Below are 12926 nucleotides of genomic sequence, written 5' to 3'. Positions count from 1 at the left end.
CTTTGTAGGTCAAGGTTGAGGCCTAGAAGAGGGGTGTGGCTAGAGTTTGGTGAGACTCAGAGGAGTGTGGCTAGAGTTCGGTGAAGAGTATCTTTGTTACTATGTCATGGTGGTATTATGATAACTGAATGGGGGGGTGTGAACCTTGCTTACATAAATGCCCAATAAATGTTATTTCATTTTTAAAATGTCATTTCACTTATTCATTCTGGCATTGTCTGCATTCATGGACTTCACTCCCTCACTGCTCCGTTATGCTTCAATCATCCCAATTTTATGCTCAATAATTAGATTGAAAAAATATTTGTGAATGTGAGTCCCTAGCTTCTGCTCCACTATCTACCCAAACTGCTTGTGCAGAAGTTGCCCTGTTTAGTTCATTCTGGGTGGATCTAAAGAGTATTCAGTGCACGCTCTCCCTCCTCCACCTTCCACTTGTTAATGACCCCAAAGTCACTAACAATCCACACCTCCAACCAATGGCTGGACTGTTAGGTGATCTAGAAATAAAATCTTCTCTTTTTAAAGCCATTGGTGCTTGCTGGGGTCATCACTATGTCCATTAAGGTTTAAACAAAAATGGGCTCTCATCTCCTTCCTGGGTCTAAGGGGAAAATCTAAGTTCCTCTCTGTGACCTAAAATATTAATTGGGGTTTATAGCAGTCCTAGTCATTTTTGATCCCTTGCTTTTGCTTCCAATGAATTAATTGTTATGGCTCATCTGGCCATCCCTCTGTGTCCCTTTACTATATATTCCTGGACACAACTCTAATTCTTTCACTCCTTAAATAATAGACTGCATGAGAAAGAAAGGCTGAGGAGCAACTGTGGGACTCCACTTCTCATACTTAATGAGGTTAATGCTCACTGTTATGGACTGAGTTATGTCCCCCCTAAATTCATATGTTGAAGGCCTATTCCCTACTATATCACAATGTGACTGTGTTTGGAGATAGGATCTTTAAAAAGTAATTAAGGGGCGCCTGGGTGGCTCAGATGGCTAGGCGTCTGCCTTCGGCTCAGGTCATGATCCCAGGGTCCTGGGATCGAGCCCCGCATCAGGCTCCCTGCTCAGTGCGGAGTCTGTTTCTCCCTCTGCCTGCTGTTCCCTGTTTGTGCTCTCTCTCTTTCTGTCAAATAAATAAATAAAATCTTTAAAAAAAAATGAAATGGTAATTAAGTTAAAATGATGTCATTAGGGTAGAACTTCATCCAGTATGATTGATGTCCTTGCAAGAAGTGGGGATTTGGACACAGATAAGTAGACAGGATAGAACATGTGAAGACAAGGGAGAAGACAGCCATTTGCAAGCCGTGGAGGGGGCCTCAGACAAAATCAGCCCTGCTGCCACCTTCGTCTCACACTTCTGGCTTCTAGAACGGTGAAAAAACACATTTCTGTTGTTCAAGCGACCCAATCTATAGTACTTTATTATGACAGCACTAGCAAACTAATACACCAATCACAGAATTTCTTTGTTAAGAGGAGATCTGGTGCCTGGTTTTTAAAGTAACAAGGTGCCCCCCTTCCTCTACATTATTTTTGTTCCTGGGACTCCAAGGAAAATCAGCAGAGGGGCAATGGGGATGGAACAGTGGTAATAACAAGTGGTAATAACAATATGGCTATCAGTAATAATATTTTTGTCCTTTTTAATCCTGCTGGTTTTAAGCAGAAGTAATTCCTCAGTAATCTCTTCTGAATTATAAGTTTTTGAAACTATTGTTTTAGGGCGCCTGGGTGGCTCAGATGGTTAAGCGTCTGCCTTCGGCTCAGGGCATGATCCCAGGGTCCTGGGATCGAGTCCTGCATCGGGCTCCCTGCTCCTTAGGAGCCTGCTTCTCCCTCTGCTTCTCTCTCTCTCTCTCTCCCTCTCTCTCTCATGAACAAATAAATAAAATCTTTAAAAAAATAAATAAAAAAATAAAATTATTGTTTTAGGGGCACCTGGGTGGCTCAGTTGGTTAAGTGTCTGCCTTCAGCTCAGGTCATGATCCCAGGGTCCTGGGATCGAATCCTGCATCAGGCTCCCTGCTCAGCGGGGAGCGTGCTTCTCCCTCTGCCTGCCACTCTGCCTACTTGTGTTCTCTCTCCCACTCTCTCTCTCTCTGTCAAATAAATAAAATCTTAAAAAAAATAAAACTATTGTTTTAGTTATAAAAGAATATATGCAAATACTCTCACATTGCTGTAGGAATGTCTTTAATGGAGAGCATTTGGCAATATATATCAGAATTATAAATCATCTCCTTTTTGACCCACCCACACAGGTGTGCAATGATACATGCACATTGCAGCACGCTATATAATAGCAAAAGACTGAAAACCATCATTTTTTTAAAGATTTTATTTATTTATTTGACAGAGACAGAGAACATAAGCAGGGGGAATGGCAGACAGAGAGAGAGGGAGAAGCAGTCTCCCTGCTGAGCAAGGAACCTGATGAGGGACTTGATCCCAGGACCATGGGATCATGACCTGAGCTGAAGGCAGATGCTTAACGACTGAGCCACCCAGGCACCACCAAAAACCATCTTATTATCCACCAATAGGGGAATGGTTAAATAAAGTATGGTACATCCATAAACTGAACACTAGGAAGTTATTAAACACACACACACACACGCAGCTCTTTATGCACTGATATATTCTTCAAAATCTATTGTTGTATGAAAAATTTAAGATGTGAAATAGCATGTAAAGAAAGCTAAAATGTGTGTTATAGAGGGGGATACCACACCACTCAGGTGTGCATGTACAACCAACATTACTTGGTTGTAGTTACATAAAATATTTCTAGGATAGGGAGAGGAACTGGGAAACTGGGAATAGGGGTGGGAATAGGAGTGGGAGGGAGAATTTTGGCAGTTTGACCTTTTGTACTTTCTGAATCTTGATTCATGTGTTGAGTATTATCTACCCCCAAAATAAGTAAAATGAAAACAAAATACAATGACAAAAATTAAAGACATGATACAGTAAAAATAAAAGTAATACACAGGGGCACCTGGGTGGTTGGTGGGTTGAGCACCTGCTTTCGGCTCAGGTCATGATCTTAGGGGTCCTGGAGTCCTGTGACCAAGCCCCATATCGGGCTCCCTGCTCAATGGGGAGTCTGCTTCTCCCTCTGCCCCTCCCCCCAGCTCATGCTCTCTCTCTCTCTCAAATAGTCTTAAAAAAGTAATACACAAAGTCAAAACATTCAAACAGTACAGATGGGTATAAAATTAAAAGAAAAACGTCCCTCCTCCATACTGTATGCATTTAAAAGAATTATTTATTGCATTTTATCCAGCATATCTGAGTGTTTCTTGGCAGGAAAAAATTCTTTTTAAAGATTTATTTATTTGAGAGAGAGCGAGAGAGTGCATGTGAGCAGGGGGTTGGTTGGGCAGAGGGAGATGGAGAGAGAATCCTCAAGCAGACTCACTGCTGAGCACGGAGTCCAATGTGGTGCTTGATTCCAGGACCCTGAGATCATGATCCAAGCCAAAATCAAGAGCCAGCACCTCAACCAACTCCTAGGGGCCCTGGCAGGAGAATTTTTTGATTATCTAGTCCTCCACATTGAAAATGGAAATGTTCTTTCCCAATCTTTTTGGCATTAACGGCAACTTTTATTATCTTACTAGTCCCTCTCCACTTCCATGGACTTCTATGTTTTTTTTCTTATGAAATAGTAAAAATTAATTTTATTCAATTTCATCCCATGAGTACATATCTTTTTAATATTCTGTGTGACAAAATGGGAAGTACACATCAAGCACTTCTGCTACAAGCCAAAGTATAATCGTCGATCCCAGAAAACACTTGTGTGTTTGAGTTACCAGCTGAACTAGCCACATACATATAGAATGCCAATTTTACTTGAATGAACAGCTAACTATAGTTATTCAGACTTGGGTTTTTCACAGACATTTTTCTCAAATATGTAAAAAAAAGTGAGTCTGTCCCTTCAACAAAACAACTGACAATATTTTTTGCCCAAATGAAAACTTGTTTCTACTACTTTGAGTTTAGCAGGTTAAACTTTTTTCTAAAAAAATGAGATAGGTGGTGATATTAACAAATGTGATTTTCTTGATAGTATATACTGACATTCCACTTGATATTACATTATGGAATTTGAAATGTCAACATTTGGAAGATTTGCTTAACTCAGTAAACTAACATTTTCCAAATAACCAATGCCTAATGTAATAAAATCATACTTGGGTAAAATATCTGAACAAAGGGCAAGATAAACCAACGGATTTTTTTTTTTAAGATTTTATTTATTTGACAGAGCACAAGCAGAGGGAGAGAGAGGGAGAAGCAGGCTCCCTGCTGAGCAAGGAGCCCGATGTGGGACTCGATCCCAGGACCCTGGGATCATGACCCGGGCCGAAGGCAGCCGCTTAACAGACTGAGCCACCCAGGCATCCCAAACCAACGGATTTTAACGTAGAAGAGTACAGAATTCATCAATATGGTTTCAGATGGCACGCTGTACCTACCCTTCAAGAAATTACCACTTGCTAAGTTTTAGTGTAGTATCAAAAAAGAATGTCAAAAAAAAAAGGAATGTCTACAGTTATTTGAAAAGGCAACTAAAAATCTGTGTGAGACCAGACTTTCTTCATATACATCAGTCAAAAGACACAGCAGTTTGGTTGCCGAAGCAGAAACGAGAGTCTATTTTCTATCAAGACAGATACTGAAGAGATTTGAAACAATGTAAAATAATGCTACTCTTCCTACCAATTTTTTTTGGGGGGGAGCATAGCTATTTTTCATTAAAATTATTATTTATATTCAGAAGTAGTGGGTTACTGTTATTTTTTAAAGATTTATTTAGAGAGAGAGAGAGCAAGTGCACAAGTGCAGGGAGGGGCAGAAGGAGAGAATCTTAAGTAGACTTTCTGCTGAGCATGGAGCCCAACACCGGGCTGGATCTCAAAACCCATGAGATCATGACCAGGAAGCGGATGCTTAACCAACTGAGCCACCCAGGTGCCCCAAGTTTACTGTTATTCTTAAATAGCTGATAAATGAATGTTTTAAGATTTTCTCAGCTTTAATTTCTGTTGTGGTAAATATCATAGATATAATATACACAAAACACTTTTGAGGTAAGAGCATAAAGGTGTCCTGAGATCAAAAAATATTTGAGAATTGTTTTGTAGCAATGTTACATTGATCTTTCCACAAGGCAAACTGCAAATGACATTTTATAATACCTCTGAAGTACAAAAGACACAGACATCTTTTAAGTACTGTTCAATTAAACAAAAATTTTCCCACACTGCATTGAGTGGATACAAGGAACAAATTCCCGGAAGGGACAGTGGTGAAATGAGAAAAATGATCTGGATTCTAACACAGACGTAACAGTCTGTTTAGACATTAGTCCCCCTATCTTCAAAATGAGATCAGAGTAGCCTATTTTTAGATTGTTTTCAATGGTCAATTCCATGAATCAATTCAGGGAACCCTAAATAGTGGCCCGCGGGAGGCATCTGGCCATCTGGTCGTCAGACTGATTGGCTGTCATGGTTTTAGAGAAGTGCCCCAGGAAAAAAGTCGGTTGGAGCTGAGTGAGCCTTCCTTTCAAAAGGGTAATTGATTTTCACTTACAACCCAATCCAACCCATCAGACTTGCCCCTGCAGATATCTGCATTTGCAGCGCCTGGAATGAAGGGCTTCTGAAACCCGTTCCAAATCTCAAACTCTATAATTTAGTTCCAGAGACAGAGTGTGGGTTTCTTTCTCACTCTGCCACTTGCTGGCTATTTGATTTGGGGCAAATTAACTTCTTTGAGCCTGTTTCTTCATTTGCAAAACAGGATAACACCACTGACCTCAAAGCGCTGTTAGGAAGCTTAAGGGGGGGGGAGGGCTGGGTGGCCCAGTGAGTTAAGCATCTGCCTTCGGTTCAGGTCATGATCTCAGGGTCTTGGGATAGAGCCCCACATCGGGCTCCCTGCTCAGCAGACAGCCTGCTTCTCCCTCTCCCTCTCCCCCTGCTCGTTCTCTCTCTCTGTGTGTGTCAAAGAAATAAAATCTTTCTCTTTTTTCTAAAAGAAGCTTAAGGAGGTGTTGCTTGACAGCGCTTATAGAGTTCCTGGTAGCGAACAGTACTAATTATTAACATCAAAGCTCAGAGAGAGTATGCCCTCGTCTTCCCACACCCACCTTAACCAACTCCGTTTTCCCAGGAGCTGACGACCGCACTCCCCAGGATGACGCTTACCCCCATAACAACTCCCAGATATCACAGTTCCACATCCGACGAAGACATACAAGATCCCCCTTCAGATTTCTACTTCTCCTTTCCACTCAACCTTTCCTGAGCCCCTGGCCTGTACCGGGTTCCTACCCCAACATAGCTCTGCACAGTTGCCAAACCACTGACCACTGTCCCCAGCCTCTTCTTCCCATCCTGGACCAGTAGGGCTCCCTTTCCCTCTGACCAGGGACCACCCTGGGTCAGGCAGTGGTGGCCCAGGTCTCTCTTGCCTAAGATTCTGTCTGAGGGAGCCTCAGGAGAGACGGGAGAATCACGGCCCGAGCGACGGTTCCGGGGGCTCGAACCGGAAGCAGCCCCTACACTGTTTGCAGTTCCCTTGGTTACTGCGGGGTTCCAGACCAATGGCGGTGGAGCCCCGCGGACTGAGCCCACCCCCAAAGGGCGTGATGTCACGCCAGCGCTCTGGAACTCCTCTTCTGATCTCTAGGTCCAATCCGCGTCCCGGGGCTGCGGATCTTAGTGCGTCTGCGCGCTGGAGGGCTCTTTGTGTCCTGGTGCCCAGGCGCCCGGGGAGCTGCAAACTGAGGTAGCAAAGGATTCTCTGGAGTCGTTGTTAGACGAGGTGGCCCTGGAGGGGCTTGATGGCTTGTGTCTGCCCGCGCTATGGAGCCGTCTGTTGATGCGAGTGCCTCCCTTCCCGCTGCCTTTGGAGCCGTACACGCAGGAGTTCCTGTGGTGGGCCCTTGCCACGCACCCGGGTATCAGCTTCTATAAAGAGCCTCGGGAGCGACCCGACCTCCAGCTCCAGGACCGGTCAGCGCCTGGCCCTGAGGCGAGCGGGCGGGCTCAGAGGCCAGCGTCTTGGACTTCTGTTTTGAAGCCAGTGTCCAGTGGACGGCGAGCATTTGTTACATAATGATTAATCTGGACCCTGTCACTTGTTGTTCTGTTGGGTTGGTAACCCTGTCTTATCGGCCGATCACATTGCTGTCTTTATTGGCTAATCAGAGATTCAAGAAAGAAATCTACACTTAGTAAAAGCCTCTTCAGTGCCTTGCTTTATGCTAGGCTCTAGGGATAGGCAGGAAAGGGAGATTCTTTGCCCCTTCTCTGAGCAGCCGGGGATTTTACTAAATTGACCTAGTCCTAGCCCAGTAGTTCTTTACCTAACACAGTGGGGGCTTCTTAGAATCACCTGGAAGAATCATTCTAAATATTGATGCCTAAGCTCTACTCCCAGAGGCTCTGATTCAGTAGGGAGTGGGGTCTGGATGTGGATGTTTTGAACCTATGGTGGTTTTTATTGGAGGTGGTATGGTGGGTATAATCCATATAACTTCTATAAGGCTTTTTGAAAAAATGAAAATAGCCTGTGAACTCGACGTCCATTTGGTTCAGTTTCCCTCCTGGTGTAAGGCTATCTTCTGCAGTATCCTTGAGACTGGTCAGCATCAATTTGAACATGTGCCTTCCCCCAGAGACAGGGGACTCAGCCCCCTGCAGAGGCAGCATGCTCAGCCTCAGAACATCTTCACTTGCCCCAAGTTCTTCCTTTGGTCTTATAGCTACCCTTTTCCCCCTCCTGCCCAATGGCTCCTCAGCCAAGGAGTTTCTGCTAAATGAACCCCTGGCCTTGCAGTCCTAGGAACAATTACAGGAGGTTTCCTAGAGGGAGTGACCTTCCAGTGGTTCTTTTTTTTTTTTTTTTAAGATTTTATTTATTTATTTGACAGAGAGAGGGAACACAAGCAGGGGGGGAGTGGGAGAGGGAGAAGCAGGCTTCCCACTGAGTAGGGAGCCCAATGTGGGGCTCCATCGCAGAACCCCGGGATCATGACCTGAGCTGAAGGCAGACGCTTAATGACAGAGCCACCCAGGTGCCCCCTTCCAGTTGTTCTGATGCTTTATGTCACAGAGATCTGTAAGGGGCTCTTATCACAGACCCTTAGGGCAGGAAGGCGCCTCTTTATACACACACACACACACACACACACACACACACACACACACACACACACACCCCTCTCTTTTTTGTAATAGTTATGTTCTAAAAGTTGCTGTGAACATTAAATTAGTGAATACTGAGCCATTGCTCCTAGGAAAAATACAGGGTTAGACTTCTGCAAGCCTCTGGTTTTGTCAACCTATCAACACATAACCTTTCTTGTTTTATGTTTCTGTTTAAAGGCATCTTATTTAGTATATATTGTTGATTCATTAACATTGAACTGAAGGCCAGTAGCACTTAATTCATGTCTGAACTAAGTTTATCTAACACCTATTTTCTTCATAAGGCATATCATACCCTTTTTTTTTAGCAATTGGTTTAGTTAATCATATTTCATAGAAGCTGAAAACACTCATTTCTCCTTTATATGAATAACCCAAATCACTATAAATTACAATGTGCAGAATACTATATAAAAGAATTCTCATAAAAACTGGCTCTTTTTCATCATGGGGCAACTACTGTAGTCTCCTCTGACTTGTACAGCATCTACCTGAATGCATATTCTTCTTTGTGACGATCTAAATTTAGGTAAGTACAAATCATAGCAAAAAAAAAATGACCTTGGAAATAACATCTATTTCCATGACACCAATACTACAGTTTTTGGAGTCACAGTAAGATACACAGAATTACATCTGTAATTAATATGAATGCCAACATTTCGAGCAATAATTTGTTACACGGCAAACAAAATCAAGAAAGCAACCATCAAACAAAAGAGACTCATAGCTTCAGACAAGGCAAATTCCAGGATAGCAATGAGGACAGCTACTACTTCGGTGAAAGGTTTCTGGCATAACCAACGATAAGGCTGCCAAAGACTGTTCCAATACCAGCACCAGAACCAGACACTCCCACTGTTGCAGCAACTGCACCAATAAATTTGGCAGCAGTATCAATGTTTCTGCTGATTACACTGGTCTGAAACTCCCTTTGGATTACTGAGACACACCATTCTGGGCCCCATTAAATACCATAGAGCCCTTGTGGGTTTACTTAATTTCTATTCCTGCTATCATCTCTCCAGTCCTAGCCTCTGGGCAAGATAACGCTGATGGAGAAATTGGTCTGTATGCAACTCTGGATCCAACTCGAATCAGAGTGGGTGTGCAGGCAAGCTTGATGCAGGCGAACATCTTATGCAGGGCAATGCAGCTGGAGGACCTGGGCGATGGGCGACCTGGTCTCCTCTCCCGAGCTTCCCTTCTTCCTGGGGGGTGTCTGCCACAGTGACGCTGCAGAGATCAAAGGATTGGCCCCTATGATGCCCTTCATGCACTTAGGAACACTAGACAGTACTCCAGGCACTATGCTTGTGTGCCATTTTAAACAGCAAAAGCACAAACAATAAGCACAAAAACATGAAAAATGTAGCACTAAATATCATGAGACAGACACTTGTTGGCAGCATGGGAGTTGAAACAAGAAGGCAGCGGGCGTGGTATTGTTCTACCTCAGCTGGGAACAGATGCCTGGGGCAACTCAATTTTTTTTGGCCACCTCGGGAGCTCTTGAAGTACTGATTTTGGGGTTATAAATAAATTTTTGTGAGTAGGCAAATTTGTAAATTCAGAATCAGCAAATAAAAATCATCCTACATGTACATATATATTCCTTCCGTTAAATGCTAAAGGTTTTGCTGCTGTCACCATTTCATCCTCACAAAACAACGTATGGGAACTGTGTATTGGTTTAAGATGTCAAATCCACTTGTTTATGACTTAAGTGCACTTGTTTTGATCTAAGGGTGAATTTGGAAGGCCATATGAGGATGATAGCAGCCAAGCTGTTGTGCTACCAGGTGCTTATAGATAGGAACATATGGAGAAGCAACTATGACATAATGGACATTTAAACTTTAAATACCAAGAATTTATGAGGACTTACTGAGAATGTTCGGTCTGGGCAAGGCTACTCTTTGCTGATCTAAACAGATCTCTGAAGATCTTGAGACATTTGTTCCTGTGGTGGCCAGGCTACTCTTGGTCCTCAGTGGTGTTAAAGACACAATGGTCTGAGAAAAGACATCTTTTCCTGCCTTGGTAAGGCAGTCTTTCTGGGTGGTGGTCAACAGAGTGCCAGCTAGCTGTGTGCCCCAGCAGCAAGGAACGGAAGCTGGCAGCTGATCCCCAGCTTAGTTGGAAGGATTGATTCACAGAGGACCAACTCGTAGACAAGCACATCACAACTAAACTTGGACTTTATTTCATCTCCTTTTTGCCTGGAATTATAATGTAATTAATCTATCTTTGGTTTGGAATATATTTTTTTTATTTTTTAAAAAGATTTATTTATTTGACTGGGGGGGGAGCCAAGTAGGGGAAGCGGCAGTCAGAGGGAGAGGGAGAAGCAGGCTCCCCACAGAGCAGAGGGCCCCATGCAGGGGATCAGGGCCTGAGCAGGAGGCAGACGCTTATCCAACTGAGCCACCCAGGTGCCCCGGGAGTATGTTATTTCTTCATTAGCTTATTAGGAGACGTTAACCTGTATGCTACTGGCTTGTGAACTACTACTGTTATAAACTAGAGTCCCTACAGGGAACCTGTGCTATATAAACTATTGGCAAAGACAAATCTCAGTTTCTGGGCATAATTTGCTGGAGCGAAACAAGAGTGAGTTTCAGAGATTAACAAAGGTGGTCACATAGCTAGTAAATGATTTTTGGTTGTTTTAGACAACCAAATACTCGCCACGCTCTTGGTGTACAGCCCTACGAGTTTTAACACCTGCACTGACTCTTCTAAGTACCAACAAACACTAACAGGATACAGAACAATTACAACACTCCACAAATTTGTCTCAGGCTACCGTTTTGTGAATCTGGTTTCAGGCCAACGCCAGTCAGGCCAACTCTCAAGTCAGTCTCGGGTGCTGTTCCAGGCCACACTCCCTCTCATCATAGAGGACTTAAACCCCAATGGCTGTACTAAGTTATAAAAGTTTTTCTCCAACGTTTGATGTGGACTTCTTCTCCGACCCGCGGACCAGAACTTCGGTGAAGAACTACTCACTCCCTTCCGCCACTTCCGGCGCCTCTGCGCACGCGGAGGGCCCTTTCTCTCTCTTTCTCTCAGCCTCTCCCCCCTCCCCTCCGAGTGCCCTCCCCCCCGCCCCCTCACCGCCTCCTGCCCCGCCCCCTCGCCGCCTCCTGCCCCGCCCCCTCACCGCCTCCTGCCCCGCCCCTGGCTCTGAGTGATCGCTGGCGTCGCCGCTGTTTCAGTCTGTGCGAGCTCGCGTCAGCTGCTTCAGGGCCTGCTGCACCCGCCTCCGCCCTGCACGACCTGAGCCATGCCTCTGGCCACCTCAGAGCCTTGGCCTCTGCGCCGGGTGTTCGTGGTGGGGGTTGGGATGACCAAGGTAAACAGAGCCGCGGACCCCCAGAGGCGGGGGTCCTCTCTGTCTGGGAGAGGCCAGGGAGTGGGGGAGCCCCGAGGTTACCGGGAAACGGGGGCCCAGCTCAGGGCCAGGTGCTGTGCGGTGGTTTGCTCTTCCTACGGGGCGGGGTTCCCGGGCGTCCCACTGCTCAGCTCCGGCGTCTTGGCTCTTGGCGACTCGGAGGGGTTGCAGTTTAGGGTTGTCTCTGAAGTGTGGTACTGTTCGGGGGTTATTCCTGCGGCCATTGCTTTCCCGTTCCTCCTTCCCTTTTTTCCCTGGATTAGAGTTAGTGACGGACGCCCCAGTAAAGCCCACACTTCCTTTGATTCTGAGTGGAACCCCAAGGTATGTGGACCTTTGATGAGGCAACATCCTCCTTACACTGGAAAGGAAAGCGGGTGGGGACGGTCCCCGGCTCTACACACCCAGGAATACTCTCCTGTAGAATCCCTTTACAGTTAGAAGTGAGGATGAGGAGGAGAAACAGTGATGTTCAGTGTCTTGGCACAAGTGGCAGGTTTTCTGGATCCTCTGACCTCCTTTCTGTTCCTCAAATGGTACTCTGCTTGGTTCTTAGGAAGCCAGGGTCCCCCAGTCTCATTTCTTGTCACCCTAACCACTCCCATGTTCTAGTAATGCCAAACTGCTGTTAGTTTCACCCCACACTCTGTTTTATGCCTCTCCTGCTTTGCTTCTCTTGTTCTCACTACTTGTACTTGGTTGACTTCTTTGTGTTTTTAAAAGACCCCCAGTTCATCTTCTCCAAGAAGTCTCTTGATCTTCCTGACTTTCGCACAGAGCCCTGTACTTACCTTTGCTTCAGTGCAGCTATCCCCCGCTTTTGGAAAGTTCAAGTTCCACCACTTGACTTTCACAAAAGGCATAGGTTACTACCTATTTTTGTTAACTGAAATTCAAAGAGGATTTTTGCTTTTAGAAGAAGGCAAAACGTGAAAATAGCATCCAGCATTTGCTCTGCAGGGAGATGTTACTGAGGCAGTGAGCAGCCCAAGCAGCTGCCAGAGTGGGACTGCCGAGCTCCTTCCCTGAAAATACATTCAGCATCTCAGCATTACGCTGCCATAGCTTTGAACTGTGTCTGTGAGCATCTGTGCTTTTTCTTGATTTATTTTGTGCATTCATTATCAAGATGTGTCCTAAGGTATCAGAAAAGCCTAAGAGGTTATGTTCTGGGGTCCAAGAACACTCAAGAAAATTTCCAGATAAGTTAACGGTAATTGCTTCTTCATGTTATGCCATTTCAGTTTATGAAAGTTTTCGGAGGAACACGATATTTTTGATAGCAGG

At 44.8% G+C, this 12926-nt stretch overlaps 1 protein-coding gene and 1 pseudogene across 2 annotated transcripts in view; one reads left to right on the top strand and one right to left on the bottom strand.

The window, feature by feature from the left end:
• Positions 1-8802: 8802 nt before the first annotated feature.
• LOC112823869 (ATP synthase F(0) complex subunit C3, mitochondrial pseudogene) lies at positions 8803-9379 on the bottom strand (annotated as a pseudogene).
• A 2068-nt stretch (positions 9380-11447) lies between these two features.
• Positions 11448-12926, top strand: part of SCP2 (sterol carrier protein 2) — a 105978-nt gene continuing 104499 nt past the window's right edge. Inside the window, exon 1 of one of the 2 annotated variants that reach the window (XM_073896749.1) lies at positions 11448-11600. In XM_073896749.1, coding sequence (XP_073752850.1) covers positions 11532-11600 — 69 coding nt within the window. In that variant the 5' untranslated portion in view covers positions 11448-11531. The remainder of the gene's footprint in view (positions 11601-12926) is intronic. The other variant, XM_025871636.2, reaches the window with a different exon arrangement.

This window comes from Callorhinus ursinus, unplaced genomic scaffold (genome assembly GCF_003265705.2).
Source record: "Callorhinus ursinus isolate GAN/ISIS: 27379988/994484 unplaced genomic scaffold, GSC_fseal_2.0 scaffold9, whole genome shotgun sequence".
Classification (NCBI taxonomy): domain Eukaryota; kingdom Metazoa; phylum Chordata; class Mammalia; order Carnivora; family Otariidae; genus Callorhinus; species Callorhinus ursinus.
The sequence above is the reverse complement of the archived record's forward strand: the minus strand, read 5'-3'. Positions and strand labels throughout refer to the sequence as shown.